Here is an 18,227-nt window from a genome sequence, read left to right as displayed (position 1 = left end):
CACCAGGATTCGTTCCAAAAAAAAAANAAAAAAAAAAAAAAAAAAGAAGAAAGAAAAAAAGAAACGAAAGAAAAAAGAAAGATCATGAAGCCATATTCACTGGAGAAAACGATCATCGACCTCTATTCATGTTCGAAGAATCTAACCTGGCACGGTTACTATCATAGATCCTCACGATAGATGATCGATGCGGCATCCTCGCGCTCGATTCAAAACCTTCCCCCATTCCAGACGTTGTTCCAAGGTATAATTAGTCAGGCGATTCCACTTTGGTCGTTGATGACCGAACGATCGGGAAACGTTTTGTTAAGATGATTACATTCTGGAGTCGAATATTATATCTGCAGGATGATTCATTGTAAGTATCATCGTGAGATTTCCAATTTCCATTTCGACGTCTATGTCTTTCATTGTACACGCTCTGTCTATTTTCAGCGATGAGACGAAGACTGTTGTTGTTTTTTTCACTGTTCACTTGGCGATCTTTGAGACAGTCAATAATAATAGTTTTAGCCTTACCTCGAGTCTCGAGAGCGTGATTCCTCGAGAAACGTAGTTGGACGTTAAACATGAAATCTTTGATATTTGCCAATTGCTCTTCGAGCGGTGATGTTTACCAGCAGTGACGGATCGTTTTTTTCTTTTTTTTTTTTTTACAATTGGCAGAATGGAAGAGCAACAGCTGTTTAGAAAACGAAAGAGAAGCGTTTGATTCAACGTACGTATTACAGAGCACAGAGGGAATTCGATTATGCCAGTATCCACAAATTGCCTTCTAGTTAGCGAGAGTATCTTGCGGCCCAACTATCGCGAGATAATTACACTTCAACCGCTATAATAGCAAGTTAGTTATAGGAGTGGTGGATCTTGGCTCGGGAACATTACCTCTTGGCTCTCGATTGATCGAGCACATCCACCGGGCTGGAGGATCCGTTCTCTCATCGTTTTCTTTTTGGGAAGACAAACTTTGGCCCACGAATGTTTGAGGATGCCGTGTACCAGCCATGTGAACCACGTGATATCATGTTAAAACTTGACGTTTCCTCCTTACTCTTTTTCTTTTTGTTTCTTCATCTTCCTCCTTCTCTGTTCTCTATCTTTTCCAAAACGAAGAAGATTGAAACAAATTCCTCCTTTCAGGAATTCAGAGAGATTGGGAGAACGTTTGTGTGATGAGTAATGGCAATAAGTAAATCGCAAAGTGGAACGTTTGTCAACACGCAGAAACGCGAGAGGAGAAAGAAAGCAGCGAGGTGTAATGGGACAAGAGGTAATAGATATTTTTCCAAGATTTAAAAGTGTCTCTGCGAGAGTCTCAACCCACCTTGGAACATTCTCGCTCTCACTATGTGCACTGGCGTTCGAGCTCGAGAGCTCTTCGCCCTCGGAACAATAAAACCATTTCTGTGGGGAAGTGAAACAACTCTGGGAACCGTTCTTCTCAGATGGCTGATGGAGACACAGGTAGATCTATTCGGCACTTCACAAAATGGGATTCAACGTCGTTCAATATTTACTGATAAGTATGTCTACAACAGCGCCTATTGGAAATTACGTCTATTTCTGTAGACGTTGCGTAAAATCGTAGTTTTTCACATTCCGCGTTCACCTCGATTTTCAAGAGAGGATACTGAGAAGAGAAGCCGGACAATCGCAAAACAGATTTTACGAGGCAATTGGAGACGAGAACGGAATGATTTTTGTTCGGGGATCCTCCTTATGACACTCAGAAACGTGCATATGGAGACGGTGGACGAACCCTTGTCGAGGGTTCGGACAATCGAGTGCTTCGAGAACTACCTACTCATTTACGGACTCTCACCTCGACTACTACTACTTATCTCTCTCTCCGTTTCTCTCCCTCTCTTCGTGCTCTCTGTCTCTTCGTTTCTCTCCCCCTCCCTTTCTCGCCAACCCTGTCCTGCGGCAGCGAGTCATAACCACAAGGAGTACAATGGGTGGAAACCACTAGCGGCTTTTCACTGCCACTTCTTCGTCCCGCCAATTAATTTCCGTGGCACCGATCTCGTTCCTCAAGAAGCCCCACTCAACAGCTGCCAATGGATGAGCATAAATCTTCAAATCCGTCGCCGTTGCCCTTTCTTTCTTCACCCCTCTTGGCTGGTTTGCCTCGTGCTATTAATGCGTTTCACTTGTGAGGTCCACCTGAGGTCCTAAAGTCCACGAGTGTTTACGATAGCCCAGTCATTCATCTTTTTATTACTGGTCCCTTCAACATACAAACCGTGCACACTTCTAATTGTAACCTGTATTTTATAGCAGCTAGAATACGGCTTTCTTTTAGGAAGGAAAGATCCAGAAGAGTTCCACGACAGTTTAAGATATTTTGTTCTCTCCTGTGATTGAGCTTGGAAATTTTGCAAGCCGAGACAATTATTTTTATCTATATTTTTGTGTCGTTAATTGATGTTTAACGCGAAGAATAAAAGAATTTCCACCAGAGACACTACAAAGTAAAAGAAACAGAAAATCTTTGTAATACATAAACAAGTCCCTAAAAATACACTGTTTTATATCTATAAAATATCTGAACAAAAATCAATCCAATTTTGGTAGTTGTTAACGAATCTTGTACTGTATTCTCCAATTTATTTATTTATTTGAATCTGAAGACGAATTACAATTGCGTTCAAACTTGCCTATTCATTTTACGTTTGACACTGTTCATTTATAAAATTCGACCAGCAATAATAATGAAAATGATGTACTGTTGCAGCTGCTGCGTTATAAATAAGCAAACCAATGGAGTATAAATTTCGTTGGGCGAAACCCGCTCACGGATCTTCTTCAGGAGCACCTGCGAATAAAATATTCCGCGGTGCTCTAGCGGAAATAAGGAATTGTCGCGTGGGTGATCCATTTTCAGAAGACACGGACGACTCTCTCTCTTTCTTTCTATAGGTGTCTAGCCAGCGGAAAAATTGAAAAGCTGCGCTAATTCGCGCGACAATGCATCCCGTCCAGGGGCTGCACGCCCGGGGACGGAAAGTTTATCGCGAGCCTCGCGAAAAACGACCTTTGGCTGGCCGCCAATCGTCGCACGATCTTCCGGGGGCTCATGGCCAATGACGAGGACCACTCTTGTCGCGCCGACTTGCATAATTTATTACCGACGAACGTTTCGTCCCCGACAAATGGTCCCCGACGTCTCGCTGCGTTACGAAAAATCTCCTGGTCAATGAAATGCCAATCTTCCCTGGTATTGTGCAACATGGTAGACATTATTTTCATCGAACTATGTGTGTACTTCAATTACTATTGGCGAGACTTTGACAGGAAAATCTTGTTCATGGTGAGAGACTAATTGAAATTTGATTGCAGAGTGCAATCGTCCGTCTTATTAGTAGCATTACTATTCTATTTACTATAATAACACCAGCATAATACTAATATATACACTATACTATACCAGACTAATAATAATAATAATACTATACTATACTAATAATAATAATAATACTATACTAATATTATACTACACTAATAATAATAGTACTATACTAATACTATACTACACTAATAATAATAATACTATATTAGACTAATAATAATAATACTGTACTATATTAGACTAATAATAATAATACTATACTAATACTATATTACACTAATAATAATACTATACTAATACTATACTACACTAATAATAATAATACTATACTAATACCATACTACACTAATAATAATAATACTATACTAATACTATACTGTACTAATAATAATAATACTATACTAATACTATACTGTACTAATAATAATAATACTATACTAATACTATATTACACTAATAATAATAATATACTAATACTATACTGTACTAATAATAATAATAATATACTAATACTATACTGTACTAATAATAATAATACTATACTAATACTATACTGTACTAATAATAATAATACTATGCTAATACTATACTACACTAATAATAATAATAATAATATACTAATACTATACTAGACTAATAATAATAATACTATACTAATACTATACTATACTAATAATAATAATATTATACTAATACTATACGGTACTAATAATAATAATACTATACTACACTATACTAATAATAATATCAGTAGCAATATATACACTAGCGCAATATATACACTATATTATATTGAGATACTTGTCTTATTAGTAACGTAACTATACTACTATACTACTTGCTACAATAATATCAATATCAGCGCCATTCTGTGCACTGTACTATATTATATAATACACTTATGTAACATAACTGTATATACACTATATTATACTATATAATATATACTTTATACAATTGACCAGGCAAATCCACCGGTGCACGAGTTAAACTTGAAGGAAGGTGCATCAGAGAACGACTCGTGGGTACACAGGAGCCAGCGGCCCATAGTTAGTCCACGGCTAACCTCGACTTGCCTCTGGTGACGTTCGGTGATGGATGCACCGGCATTTACCAAAGTCGCTCGCCGGCTCACGAAGAGCCGCCCTAGACGATAGAAGGATCAGGGTGTAAAAAAGCAGCGACTCCAGCGGCAGCGTCGCCGGCTGGAAGGTGGAAGGACAAAGAAAAAGGAAGAAAGAAACAGAGAAACGAGGCGGCTCTGGTGAGAGGGATGGGAAGAGGAAGAGACGCGGGGTCCAAAGACGACCCCAAAGGAAGGGGAAGAGAAAGAGAAATGAGGGAAAAAGGAAGGGAAGAGAGGTGTGCGCGCGGAATTCAGAAGCGGAAAGAGGGATGAAAAAAAAAAAGGGAGAGAGAGAGAGAGACAGAGAGAGAGAGAGAGAGTTAGAATGAAAGAATAAGAGGAAGAGAGCAGGGATTAGATCTCAGGGTGAGTGGGTAGGATTGGATTTGGCAGAGGCAGCTCCAGTTGGTGGTAGGAGGGAAGGTTTGCCGGAGAAGGAGGAAAGGGGAAGCAGCGACTTTGGTTGGTGTCCGAGTGGTGGTGGGGCTACAGATGGGGAAACGCACCGAGCGTCAAGGGAGAGAAGGAGAGACGTAAGTGACAGGATAGGTGGTGGTGTAGGTGAACTGGACAACCACCAGAACTCTCCGCCAGTATTTAAGGGAGAGTCGCGAGCGTAGCGCGCCAGTTACTACGGCCGATTGCCTCCACGAGGTGGAGGTCCCATAAGCTTTGCCACCGCCGCACCGATTCCGGCCCGCTTGAAAGAAAACGGCGCGAAAAGTCTCAGGCCACGTGACCCCGAATTTTCCGAATTTTCACTCGCCTTTCAAGTCTGTCTCTCCGGGTGTCTCCGTTTATTCGCAATATATATATATATATAACGTTATATTCCGTCGCTCGAGATTCACATTCTGTCGATTCTGAAGTGACGTGGAAGTCGGAAGTCTTCGCGAGCAAGCTCGGAAGCAATACCAATTTGCGATTAGTATTAAAGTAGAAGTGACAGTAAAGAGAAAAAAGAGGTGGTCGAGTCCGTGAAAACAAGTCGTCGAAACATGAATGGATGTGCGTCCCGTGAGGAAATTCGCGGCGACTCACGAAAGTGCATCACGATTTATGGAAGTATTTGAATCGCTGCGTCGACGAGGGCTCTTTCGAGGAACTTACGCTCGCGAACCGTGCAGATGAGTGTGCTGCTAAGGTATCGTACGGTTCTTCGATATTTGCATCGCGAGAGAAAGAGGCGTTCTCTCTCTCCTCTTCTCTTCTCTTCTTTTTCTCTCCTTTTCTTTTATCACGAGGCAACGTATCAAGCGAGTTAGTTGAAGGAAACGCGAAACGTCGACACGTTGATAGTTCTTATCTCGTCGTTACAATCTCGATAAACATTTTCGCGAAGCGCGTGAACTTGTGTGTCACCGTGCGCCGAGATTGCCACGCATGTCGCAACACTTGCGATTCAACGTCGTTTGTTTATTCTTGCCGTTAAAGGAGAGAACTGACGTTTCACTCGGGAAGGATAAAAATTTCGCAAAAATTAAGCAACATATATATATATATATATATTATTATTAAGCAATTTATAATTAAGCAACATATATATATATATATATTGCTTAATTTTTATAATATATATATATATTCAGTCGTGTCGTAATTTTTTTAATATATATATATATTATATATAAATTTTTATTATATATATATATATATATTCAGTCGTGTCGTAATTTTTTTAATATATATATATATATATATTATATATAAATTTTTATTATATATATATATATTCAGTCGTGTCGTAATTTTTTTAATATATATATATTCAGTCGTGCCGTCTCAAAGTTACGAGCCCGAGGGAGAAGATCGCGCAAAAGAATGGCAGTGGCTTTGCAATATTTGAAATTGTTCGAGTCTCGAAAAAATTAGAACTCTGTTTCGTTTCGCTCGTGTTTCATTTTTGTTTACACGTCCGGGGAGAAAGAACGGGAACGTTGCTTTTCAATCGGGATTTTTCTGCCGATTTCTCAGAGAAAGAATAACAAACGCCCGGTGAGGGTTTGCATATGGCTGTGCAAATATCGTACGCGTTAATTACGTAAGAGCCGGCGCGTATAGGGGCGCAGCTTCTTTTTATCTGCCCGATGAAAAACAAAAAAAAGGATGGTTGAACCTGCGATGGCAAACTGCCAAAAAACAGTTCTCCGCGAACGACTAGAAGAAAACGACAGGATCGCGGATGGTATCGGCTCCCGGGTGGCTTGTCAAAGCCACGGGCGCCTTTAATTTCTTTAAATCGGGAGCAGCACGCCAGAAATTGATACACCTTTTATCGAGATTTACCCAGATATACCCAGATAATTCGAGGATTTAAAGAAACGAGACAGACGTAGAAAAATTTATTTACTCCAACGTTTAGAACCGATTTATCCAGTCTTAGCGATCATTTCATAAGTTGTTTCAATCTTAGGCTCGAGTAAAAATGACACAGATATGAAACGATAACAGTAACAGCAAAAATGAAGCAAAGTATTTTTTTTACGAATTTATCTCGTGCTATATCAACCTTAGTGATAAATTATTCCAATCTCAAACTCGAGTAAAAATAACGCAAATATATCCATACACAATACCAGTGACATTTACAAAAATTGCAAAAATTAAGCAAAATATTTTTTTCACGAATTTATCTCGTGTTATATCAACTTTAGTGATAAATTATTCCAATCTCAAACTCGAGTAAAAATAACGCAAATATATCCATACACAATAACAGTGACATTTACAAAAATTGTAAAAATAAAGCAAAGTATTTTTTTCACAAATTTATTTCGTGTGGGAGAGAACTATATTTGAAGAATATCAGAGAGAGAGAGAGAGAGAGAGAGAGAGAGAAACAGTCGGTAATGTTAACCTGAACAGCAAAAGAGGAGACGTAACATGAAACTCCCTCCCGGATTCCAGCGGTCAGAAAATAAAAAGATAGAAATAAAACTCAATTTGCCAGCGAGCAAATCGCGGCGGATAGAGGCTTTAACGAGGCAATAAATATCGCGTGTGTGAATATGTGTGTGTGTGTATCTAGGGAAAGAAGGCGAATCGTTCGGATCCGGTGCCCGATGCTGCTGACATTGGGGCTGCTCCTGGTGCTATCGAACGCCGGAGCTGTTCACCGACAATCGAATCTTCTCCTGCCGTTTACCAACATCTCGTTTCGGTTCAGCAAGGCAGCGACTAATCGCGGTATTTCAGTCACCAGGATCCTGCAGGACGGGCAACTCGAACGTGTGATCCGACTGCCTGGAATTTGCGCCAAGGAGACCGTCGTCGATTGGGGGTAAACGATTATCTTTGCTCCTCTTTCTCTACTCAGAAGCACACCGCCTTTACGTTAGAGATTTTTCTATATAGAGCCAAAATTTAGTACCATCAGTGTATTGACTCTCAATCGTAAGTATTCTTAACTATAGATAATGGCAGATGCTTTGTTTTATTGTCAGAATCTGGTGGAGGATTTTAGTAGTTTCGTCTTGTCTGTAATTTATTAATTTGTGAAATTACCAAAACTATAGTGGCAACAATGTAGTACCAACAATGTATTAATCCATATAATCCAAGGAATTCTACGGATGAGCAGCATTCTTTATTTTGGCATTAGGATCCAGTGGAGAATTTTAATGGTTTTGTTATTTAAGAATTATACAAGTATTTAGATTAGATTACTTTTTGTGCAACACAGTAATTTACTGATTCATAAAATTACCAAAAAAGTCTAATACCAACAATGTAGTACCAACAATTCATAACCAACAATGTACTTGATACTTAATTCAAAGAATAAGATTCTTTATTTCATTATTTCAGGATCTGGTGGAGAATTTTAATAATTTTGTCATTTAAGAATTTTACACGTACTTAGATTAGATTACTTTTTAATTACTTTTAATTTATTAATTTATAAAATTACCAAAAATCTAGCACCAACAATGTAGTACCAAAAATTACCAAAAATCTAGTACCAACAATCTACCAACAATGTATTAATCCATAACCCAAGGAATTCTACGGATGAGCAGATTCTTTGTTTTGGTATTAGGATCCAGTGGAGAATTTTCATGGTTTTGTTATTTAAGAATTATACACGTATTTAGATTAGATTACTTCTTGCGCAACACGATAATTTACTAATTTACAAAATTACCAGAAGCTCTAGAATCTGTGTTTGTACACTAAGGAAAACACGTACCAAATGAACAACAAGCTCCTCTGAAATGCTTGTTTCTCAATTGAAATCTACTTAATTCCTCGTTATATAAGGTGGGCCGAAAGTTTCTTTTTTTCTTTATGGTGAAGCATCAAAAAAACTAATTTTCCCTTAATAAATCTAAATTTAAGTCCAAACACAATTTTCTCAAAATCATTTCTTTCAAACGTTGACCGCCATATGTAATAAAAAGATTGCGGATTTATTTTAGCAGGAAGTGATTTTTGGCCTATCCTGAGTAACGTGAACGTGGATGTAACGCTACATTAACAGCCGTGGATGCGTCTGATGTAACCGCGAAGACACTCGACCAGAAAGTTCTTCTTGAACCGGCCAATCTTGGATTGTTTTTTCGATCGAGCTTGCCTCAGACTTTAGAGCAACATCGTGTCATCCTCTTTGCCTGGAATAACATTTCCCTCGGCTAGGAGAGAGAGAGAGGGAAACATCTCCCTAGCTGACTACAACTCTCCTGGTTGTGGAAACCGGAGGAGTCGGCGTTAGCCAAGAGGGAAAACAATGCCTCCTTTCAGCACTGCCGATACGCGTGCCACTGGCTACGTATGCATTTAACTTCGGTTACCTCTTTCAATACGTCGTTGTTTTTACGTCGTTTCACTGACTGATACCGGGTGAACGTTTTGCAGCTCGCTACGCGCGCCTCCTTGTCAGCCGGAAGCCTCATACAATTACAGCGCCGCGACCGTCACGCTAAATCGAGCAGTCCGCCTCCTTTCTTCGGAAAGAGACTCGCGTATATTCCGCACACGAGTAAGCGTATCGTACTCGTCACTCGGAAGACTTCGATTAACAATTCTTGGGGAGAAAAAGAGATGTATTTTTTTTTTTTTTTTTAATTTGGATCGGCGAATCTTGCTGATGAAAAAGAAAAAAGACAAAACGAACGCGATTTGTTTTGCAAATAGAATTAAGTTGAACAATGTTAAACGTAATGAGAGTATCAAGAGCTACGTACAGAGTTATTGACACTAGAATTACCAAAGTGGTCGAAAGGACCAATTTATGTATATAATTTTTGTTGGACATTTCACCGGACGTGTAACCTATGTACACTGTATTTTTAAGGATTAAAAATAATTGTTCGTAAAATATATAAATAAAAGCTCTGTATACTCTCCATTGTATTATAAAGTTGCTCTATTTTTTTTTTTCTTTTTGGACTTTAATGTCGTTAATCTCATTGGATGGAAATTTTACGCTTGAATCGTAAGAGCAATTCTAGTGTTAACTAAACATGCGAATGTACAATCTCGAATTAATTTAAGAAAATTCTAAATTCAGATTTCCTTATACGAGGGTGGCCACTGAAAAAAAACTGAAGGCCTTGTTTTTCACACATAACGTGAAAAAAAATATATGTATAATTAATGGATTTTGATAAAAATTACTAAATTAATCCTATATATAGGATTTTGGATTTAATTGTACGTCAAAAGTAATAAACATTTATATTCTAATACCATACTGATTAATCTACATCCTAATAGTGTGCAAATTAACTTAGTAATTTTCATTGCTATATAAAAGATACCTTATTATTCATCAGTCAAATTTCACCGAAATACATAATTTTTTAAATATTTTTCACAGATATAACATTTTATCATTTTTTATTTCCACGCACAATACTGAAAAGAATCCATCAATTACATTTCCAAATAAACTAATGAAAAATTCAAAAAGAAAACGTACGTTTGCGAAAGTTTGTCATTCAGTCTTTCAGTATAAACCCCGTATGAGGAAACTGCTTGGAGGAGGCGGCGTGAAGTGAAAAGTTTTCCTCTCGCAGCGAGATGGTCAGATATCGTGTTGTGCCATGCTAAATTTCCGGATCGAAAAATTTATCGCGCAGAGGCCGTGGACAGTGACCGCTAAGCCAACCGAGGCCCTAAGCCGAAAAGCGGCAAGTTAAGTAAGCAAGGATTAGGCGCGAAAGAGAAAGAGAAAGAGAGAGAAAGAGAGAGAGAGAGGAAGGAGGGAGAGAAAGACCTCACGATGCCTCGGACGCGCGCTTCTAACTCATCTGCGAATGCTCTCACGAGGATACCAGGGAATTCCACGACCGCGAAACGTCACCTTGCACTTAAATCGGTGAAAGCTCTTTTGCTGTAACGAGAAAAGCGCGCGGCTTGCCCCGTTCTCATGATTCGGCCGCCGCGCCATGCCTCGGACCATCGATTTTTCAACGAGAGAACGAGATCCTCCCGAAACGATTCGACGACTTTAATCCTAACGTTCTACAACTATGTACTATGTTTGTCCGGCTCGCGATAACCGGTCGACGTTTGTCGCATTGTTCAAAAATGTGAAAAACGTGAAACGCGAGTCGAGGGCGGCGCCTTCTTGGAAACTTCTGCTTCAACACGCTTGATCCGCCATGTCACCCATCATTTCAGCGACAGTCATGTTTCCACTTTGGCAGTCTCATGTTTTTGAAATTTTTCAGGCAAGGAGAAACGTAACGATAATGAGTTTTTGATGGTAAATCATTCATTAGTTAAATTAAACTGACATCAAATGACAATATAACGGTAGCGTGGTAAATTTCTGAATTATTTTGAAGAAGTCGCTATAACAGTTATTTGCGGAAGGAGTGACAATACAACAGTAGTGTGGTAAATTTCTGAATTATTTTGAAGAAGTCACTATAATAGTTATTTGCGAAAGGAGTGACAATATAACAGTAGTGTGGTAAATCTCTGAATTATTTTGAAGAAGTCACTATAACAGTTATTTGCGAAAGGAACGACAATACAACAGTAGTGTGGTAAATCTCTGAAGTATTTTGAAGAAGTCACTATAACAGTTATTTGCGAAAGGAATGACAATACAACAGTAGTGTGGTAAATTTCTGAAGTATTTTGAAGAAGTCACTATAACAGTTATTTGCGAAAGGAATGACAATACAACAGTAGCGTGGTAAATTTCTGAATTATTTTGAAGAAGTCACTATAACAGTTATTTGCGAAAGGAGTGACAATATAACAGTAGTGTGGTAAATTTCTGAATTATTTTGAAGAAGTCGCTATAATAGTTATTTGCGAAAGGAATGACAATACAACGGTAACGTGGTAAATTTCTGAATTATTTTGAAGAAGTCACTATAATAGTTATTTGCGAAAGGAATGACAATATAACAGTAGTGTGGTAAATTTCTGAATTATTTTGAAGAAGTCACTATAACAGTTATTTGCGAAAGAAGTGACAATATAACAGTAATGTGGTAAATTTCTGAATTATTTTGAAGAAGTCGCTATAATAGTTATTTGCGAAAGGAGTGACAATATAATGGTAGCGTGGTAAATCTCTAAAGTATTTTGAAGAAGTCACTATAACAGTTATTTGCGAAAGAAGTGACAATATAACAGTAGCGTGGTAAATTTCTAAATTATTTTGAAGAAGTCACTATAATAGTTATTTGCGAAAGGAATGACAATATAACGGTAGCGTGGTAAATTTCTGAATTATTTTGAAGAAATCACTATAACAGTTATTTGCGAAAGGAGTGACAATATAACAGTAGTGTGGTAAATCTCTGAAGTATTTTGAAGAAGTCACTATAACAGTTATTTGTGAAAGGAGTGACAATACAACAGTAGCGTGGTAAATTTCTGAATTATTTTGAAGAAGTCACTATAACAGTTATTTGCGAAAGGAGTGACAATACAACAGTAGTGTGGTAAATCTCTGAAGTATTTTGAAGAAGTCACTATAACAGTTATTTGCGAAAGGAGTGACAATACAACAGTAGCGTGGTAAATTTCTGAATTATTTTGAAGAAGTCACTATAACAGTTATTTGTGAAAGAAGTGACAATATAACAGTAGCGTGGTAAATCTCTGAAGTATTTTGAAGAAGTCACTATAACAGTTATTTGTGAAAGAAGTGACAATATAACAGTAGTGTGGTAAATCTCTGAATTATTTTGAAGAAGTCACTATAACAGTTATTTGCAAAAGGAAAAGAAAAAAAACTTTCTGAGTTTAAGATTCAACGTCCAGATCAATTTTTTTAACAGGTTCTCTACGTGTACTTCCATCGAGTCGAAGAATTGTAGAATTCATTCAATCCCTCTACACCCTGTACAATCTTTGCAATATTGTGAAACAGTCTGTAGGTATTACTTAATAAATAAATAAACAATTCTACGAAAGGAATCACGTATCTATCGCGAACGAGAATGCGTGTGTACGTGGATCGTCGAGCAAACAATGAAATATTGTTATCGGGGAGTCAAAGATGCTTATCGGCCCGTCGAAAAGAAGGCGGGGGAGCATCAATCATAGATGAGCGTTAATCACAGATGAGCAAGTATCGTGCAACGCGTGCGTGCGACCAATCTAGCGTGAACTGCTCGTTCTACATCACATTAGGATCTCGGTTGACCTTGACTTGCGTCGTTACACACGGTTACACCCCTTTCGAATTAAAGATGCGCCTTTTCTTTTATTTCGTTCGTCCTCGACGCCAAGTTTAACTGCAACTTTAACCATAATTAGAAACTTTGTTGAGATAATTATGCTTGAACGGAAAAAGATAACTCTTCTTTAAATATATATATATAATTGAACCTACTGTTCTACGTATATAAATATACATATGTGCATGTATGTTTGACAGAGACACAGAGGTAGCGCTGAAGCAAGTCTGGCTGCAGGAAGCGGGTAGAAAGTTGCAACTGATATACGAGGGTGGCACGCTGACCGACTGCGTGGACGAGAAACTCGACGCCGACGACGAGAGATCTTGCACGTCGAGCACCCACTTGGACGATGACTACGATGACGAAACGTCCGTCGAACTGTTCGACGTGGACGATCAGGAGGACTCGTTGAGAATCCCGCAGAACCTCTCCTGGCTCTCGTCCACGCTCGACCTCCGTCACCGATGCGCCCACCTGAGGAACAGGGCGCGAAATCAACTGATCTCGCAGCATCGACGGAGGTATAACAACTGTAATACAGAGCAAACGATAGGAATGTAGTAAGAAACTAAGAAATCCGTGATCTTGCTTTACTTTTACGCTGTCATGGATAAATATAAGAAAGACTTTTATATTATAAGAATATAATATAATAACATTATAAAAATATAATATTATAACACTATAAAAATATAATATTATAACGCTATAAAAATATAATACTATAATACTATGAAAATATAATACTATAACGCTATAAAATTATAATACTATAACACTATGAAAATATAATACTATAACGTTATAAAAATATAATACTATAACACTATAAAAATATAATACTATAACACTATAAAAATATAATATCATAACACTATAAAAATATAATATCATAACACTATAAAAATATAATACTATAACACTATGAAAATATAATACTATAACGCTATAAAAATATAATACTATAACACTATGAAAATATAATACTATAACATTATAAAAATATAATATTATAACATTATAAAAATATAATATTATAACACTATAAAAATATTGAATACTATAATACTATAAAAATATAATACTATAACATTATAAAAATATAATATTATAACATTATAAAAATATAATAATTCGAAATTTAGTTGAATCACTCTAGGTTTGAAATAAATTCACTTAATTAACTTACAACTAATATAATAGGCTAAGCCGCACCTACATGGGACCTAATTTGAGACTAATTATATTCCTTATAGTACTGTGAAACGTCACTCTACAAAGGCCTGATCAACCTTTTTCCTCAAGGTAGATTGTAAAAGGAGAGATATCATAGTTTAACTGCAAGAAAAGAAGTTTAAGAAAAAGTGCAAAAAATGGGTCCCACGTTAGGCGACTTGATCCTGTAATAGGTATACAGTTTTACAGTTTTTTTCTTTATACTATGTACATAACGCAGGAAATACTCGAAGCTTCTGAACGAAACGAACGGCAGTCACCGCCAGAGACGAGGTAAGAGCCGCTCGCGGAGAGACTTGTTGATGATCCCGGGGACACAATGGTGCGGCCGCGGTCATCGAGCCACGAAATACACGAACCTAGGTGGTTTTGGCACGGCTGACGCATGCTGTCGCAGACACGACACAGCCTGTCCTTTCTTCATCCCGGCCTTCGAGACGCGCTATGGTCTTTTCAACTGGGGTATCTCGAGCATGATGCATTGTGCCTGCGACGAACGGTATCGAACATCGATTACAATACAGTTTGCCTTGCAAACTGGTCGAAAATCTGAACAATTAACAAGGGAGGGGCTGCGAGATATTTTTTAATTACAGTAGTTTTTAAAATCTTCAGCTAGTACTGAAAATTTTCATTAAAAGTAAAAATTTCTCTCTAAACGGTGACATTATATATATATTATATATAATATATTGATATATAATTGCAAGACAGAATTCTGACCAGTTTTGACAATACTGTACGCATCAAGTGTCGATCTGGCTCCAATTCATCAGATTCATCAGATTATTTTCTTACAGATTCCGCACATGTTTGAAAATGGCTGGCACAGCGTCTGCGAATTTCATCGGGAAGATCTTCTTCGACGTTCTGAGAACGAAATGTTTCATACTGAAGCCGCAGAAGGTTTGTACGAAGTGGTCCTGGATGGGCAAGTGCCAGCACCACGAGTACCGAAAGCAGGCTCACGTCCGGGAAAATGTTCCTTACCATTAAGCGTAACAGCGTTGTAAAGAGAGCGACGAATGTTCTATTCGGGATAGATATTCTTTTTCTAGAGATGTCAATAACCAATTCTCAGGGATGTAATAGTTTAAAAAATAAAAAAAACAACAGCCGTCTTATTTGACTGTCTGACTCCACGAATGACAATACGTAGTGGTCATTGTAGAGATTGTAATCGTTGGAACAATTTTTTTTTTTTGGGCTAGTTTTGTATCTGGTTGTTTCACGTTTCTCGAATATCCTTTGTAACGTCGAGTTAATTTCGATTCGTGACAGAAAGGTTTTAATTGAAGGTCAAGAGTATCTGAAACATTTGAAACGTATCAGCTAAAACAGAAATCGCATGGAACAGATTTATTTTAATTGCATAAAGATGTACGCTTTGTGTTTAACTTTTAAAGATACTTTTTTTTTTTTCTTTTTTTTAGACAGCAGACTTTCGTTGAACGACAAGGTAAAATTGAAATGAAAAAGAGAAATAAAATCGTTTGAAATAGACAGGGTATAATTTCTACTATCTGTATGCTAACTATATATAATCGTTATTGTCTTTGAAAATGTCACATAAATTATTCTGTAGATAAATTATAACGAAACTGTACATATCACGAGTAGCATAATTTTTCAAGCATGGAAAATTTTTAAAAAGAATCGAATTACGCTATATTAAGAACGTAGATTAAAATATACCTACAAATTTTTTCCTTAATGACGATAGTAATTCGATGCGATCAGATTTTGTTGAACAGTACTGTGTCTTTCAAAAAGCAGAAAACTCCAAGGTTTTTTCAACTGTTTTTTTTTTTTATCACAAAATTAATGTAATTGGATACATAGTTCATTTATTCATTTTATATCCTTAGCTACATGTGTGATTTTCCGTCGTACATGTATTTTGTATATTTGTACTTATGCATGAATGTGTTATGCCTTTAGCATTGTAAAAATGTTGAAAAAGAAGCCGAGATTTTAATGGTACAACAGTACTTAAATACCAACACATGCTGTATTCGAACGAAATGCTGCAAATCATCTAACGTTAAGTGTGATAAATTAAATACGCAATAATCCCTTCGTATTGTATAAATCAAAACGACTCACAGCTATCATAAACTATCTAAAATCCTCAATAGCAGATATATCACTGTAAATATGTATAATAGGAATACAGTACTATCATATTTAATAAAGGATACACGTATTATAAGGACAATTGCAACCTTACGAGAATTATTAACATTAAGGTACTACTATCATTCGTATCCCCCTTTCCAGCTATTTCAAATTTCAGTTCAAATATAAATTTGGCGCGCTGTTAAACACGCACGTGTTTCCGTGTTATTCCACTTGCCAAAAGATGCACGCAATTATTTCTATAAAAAAGTAAACGTTTAAAACTGTCAATCCTGTGTGAATGATAAAAGTTTAAAGTATGACCAAAATATCCACTATCTGGTATTAAACATTGTATATTAACAGATTAAGATTAAAATCTATTAGTCTGTCCGTATCGAGAGGAATATGAACATTATAAGACCAAAAATGTACATAAATGAAGTAAGAACAAAACACGGTAAGATCGCTTGCTCATCATCAGAATTAGACTTAGGCGTCACACTGAAAGGCGGTCAAAGTTTCAGGTAATTTCTTTAATCACGATCGATCTTTCCTAAAAACATAACCAATATTTCTTTGACACTTGCTGATTCGTTCGCTATGATTTCTCCGCGAATTTTAAAACGAGTCTTACCTCTTACAAATAGCGCATATATATGATACTTTTTTTCTTTCCGTGTATGTTTCGCAAAATAAGTGATAATTTCTTCTACAGATGGTTTAATCACGATGACGGATACAGAGGAGTTTTTGACGGATATGTTTGGACTCTTACGCAGAACGATACTCATCTATCTTACACCGTACAAGGTCCGCTGGTAGATTGCAAAAACTATGACAAGATTCTCTCCGACTATTTCAGACTGGACGTGTGTTTGCATGATCTGTGCAAAAAATGGATAGCATCAGATCAATACTTTGAGAAATCCCTAAACAAAACGAACGGCGTTAGAATATTGAATCAGGACGTCGTTGAAAATGTATTTTCTTTCATATGCAGTTCCAACAACAACATTCAGAGGTAAGGCGAAATACTTTAATTCACGTACATTTAATTCATCGTTTATTTAAATGTATACTATCATTTTAGGATATCAGGAATGGTAGAAAAATTATGCACGTTCTTCAGTGAAAAAATTTGTTCAATCGAGGGCAAAGATTATTATAGCTTTCCATCCATCGAAGCGCTAGCAAGTACGGACGTTGAAAATAAATTAAGGGAGGAAAAGTTTGGGTATCGTGCAGGATATATAGCAAACGCAGCGAAACATTTGGTACAACTTGGTGGGAAAGAATGGCTTTCAAATTTGCACAAAGAGAATAATGTGTCGTACGTTGATGCTAGGAAACAGCTAATTACTCTTCCTGGAGTTGGTCCAAAAGTTGCAGATTGTATATGCTTAATGTCGTTGGGCCACCTAGAAGCCATTCCTGTAGACACTCATATTTTTCAAATAGCTAAAGCAAGTTATTTACCTCATTTAAAACAATATAAAACTGTTACCCCGAAAATTCACGAAGAAATTGGCAATTATTTGCGTGAATTGTGGGGTCCTTCTGCTGGATGGGCCCAAGCTCTTGTGTTTTGTGCAAAAATCAATGATGTCACTGCTAGTACCACATCGCGTAACAAACGTGAACGTACTAAAAAATCTTGAACAATAAATTTTCATAATAATAATTTTACTTAATAGCACTTTTTAATCGATATTTACATTATATTACAGTTTTACAAAACTGC

General features: G+C 37.0%; 2 protein-coding genes and 1 long non-coding RNA gene across 4 annotated transcripts; 2 read left to right on the top strand and 1 right to left on the bottom strand.

Annotated features, from left to right (window-relative positions):
• Positions 1 to 5,071: 5,071 nt before the first annotated feature.
• On the top strand, positions 5,072 to 15,361 carry LOC122530409. Of its 2 annotated transcripts, none has more exons than XM_043657325.1 (5): positions 5,072 to 5,622; positions 7,386 to 7,758; positions 13,327 to 13,650; positions 14,586 to 14,864; positions 15,166 to 15,361. In XM_043657325.1, exons 2-5 carry the CDS (start codon positions 7,487 to 7,489, stop codon positions 15,359 to 15,361), a joined length of 1,071 nt encoding a protein of 356 aa, XP_043513260.1. In that variant the 5' UTR covers positions 5,072 to 5,622; positions 7,386 to 7,486. The 2 variants fall into 2 exon arrangements, with proteins under 2 accessions (XP_043513260.1, XP_043513261.1); XM_043657326.1 differs by having other exon boundaries at positions 5,075 to 5,622; positions 7,507 to 7,758.
• LOC122530414 lies at positions 13,543 to 16,156 on the bottom strand. The gene is made up of 5 exons (XR_006306984.1): positions 16,065 to 16,156; positions 15,356 to 15,674; positions 15,089 to 15,235; positions 14,725 to 14,852; positions 13,543 to 13,627 (listed from the first exon to the last, which is right to left on the bottom strand). It is a non-coding gene; the product is annotated as an uncharacterized LOC122530414 (long non-coding RNA).
• A 514-nt stretch (positions 16,157 to 16,670) lies between these two features.
• LOC122530411 (N-glycosylase/DNA lyase) lies at positions 16,671 to 18,161 on the top strand. Its single transcript, XM_043657327.1, has 3 exons — positions 16,671 to 17,010; positions 17,202 to 17,507; positions 17,577 to 18,161. The coding sequence occupies exons 1-3, from the start codon at positions 16,892 to 16,894 to the stop codon at positions 18,142 to 18,144; spliced, it is 993 nt and encodes a 330-aa protein (XP_043513262.1). The 5' UTR covers positions 16,671 to 16,891; the 3' UTR covers positions 18,145 to 18,161.
• Positions 18,162 to 18,227: the final 66 nt, after the last annotated feature.

The sequence above is a fragment of the Frieseomelitta varia genome, unplaced genomic scaffold (genome assembly GCF_011392965.1).
Source record: "Frieseomelitta varia isolate USP_RPSP 00005682 unplaced genomic scaffold, Fvar_1.2 scaffold_342, whole genome shotgun sequence".
NCBI lineage: Eukaryota > Metazoa > Arthropoda > Insecta > Hymenoptera > Apidae > Frieseomelitta > Frieseomelitta varia.
This window is presented reverse-complemented; position numbering and strand designations above follow the sequence as displayed.

What these genes read in the sequence shown, in the direction of transcription:
- LOC122530409 (XM_043657325.1), top strand. Translation starts at nt 7,487, where the DNA reads ATGTGTGTGTGTGTATCTAGGGAAAGAAGGCGAATCGTTCGGATCCGG. An exon ending in GAGACCGTCGTCGATTGGGG is followed by an intron (nt 7,759 to 13,326) that starts GTAAACGATTAT and finishes TATGTTTGACAG; the next exon opens with AGACACAGAGGTAGCGCTGA. An exon ending in CATTGTGCCTGCGACGAACG is followed by an intron (nt 14,865 to 15,165) that starts GTATCGAACATC and finishes ATTTTCTTACAG; the next exon opens with ATTCCGCACATGTTTGAAAA.
- LOC122530411 (XM_043657327.1), top strand. Translation starts at nt 16,892, where the DNA reads ATGAACATTATAAGACCAAAAATGTACATAAATGAAGTAAGAACAAAA. An exon ending in AAAGGCGGTCAAAGTTTCAG is followed by an intron (nt 17,011 to 17,201) that starts GTAATTTCTTTA and finishes TTTCTTCTACAG; the next exon opens with ATGGTTTAATCACGATGACG. An exon ending in TCCAACAACAACATTCAGAG is followed by an intron (nt 17,508 to 17,576) that starts GTAAGGCGAAAT and finishes CTATCATTTTAG; the next exon opens with GATATCAGGAATGGTAGAAA.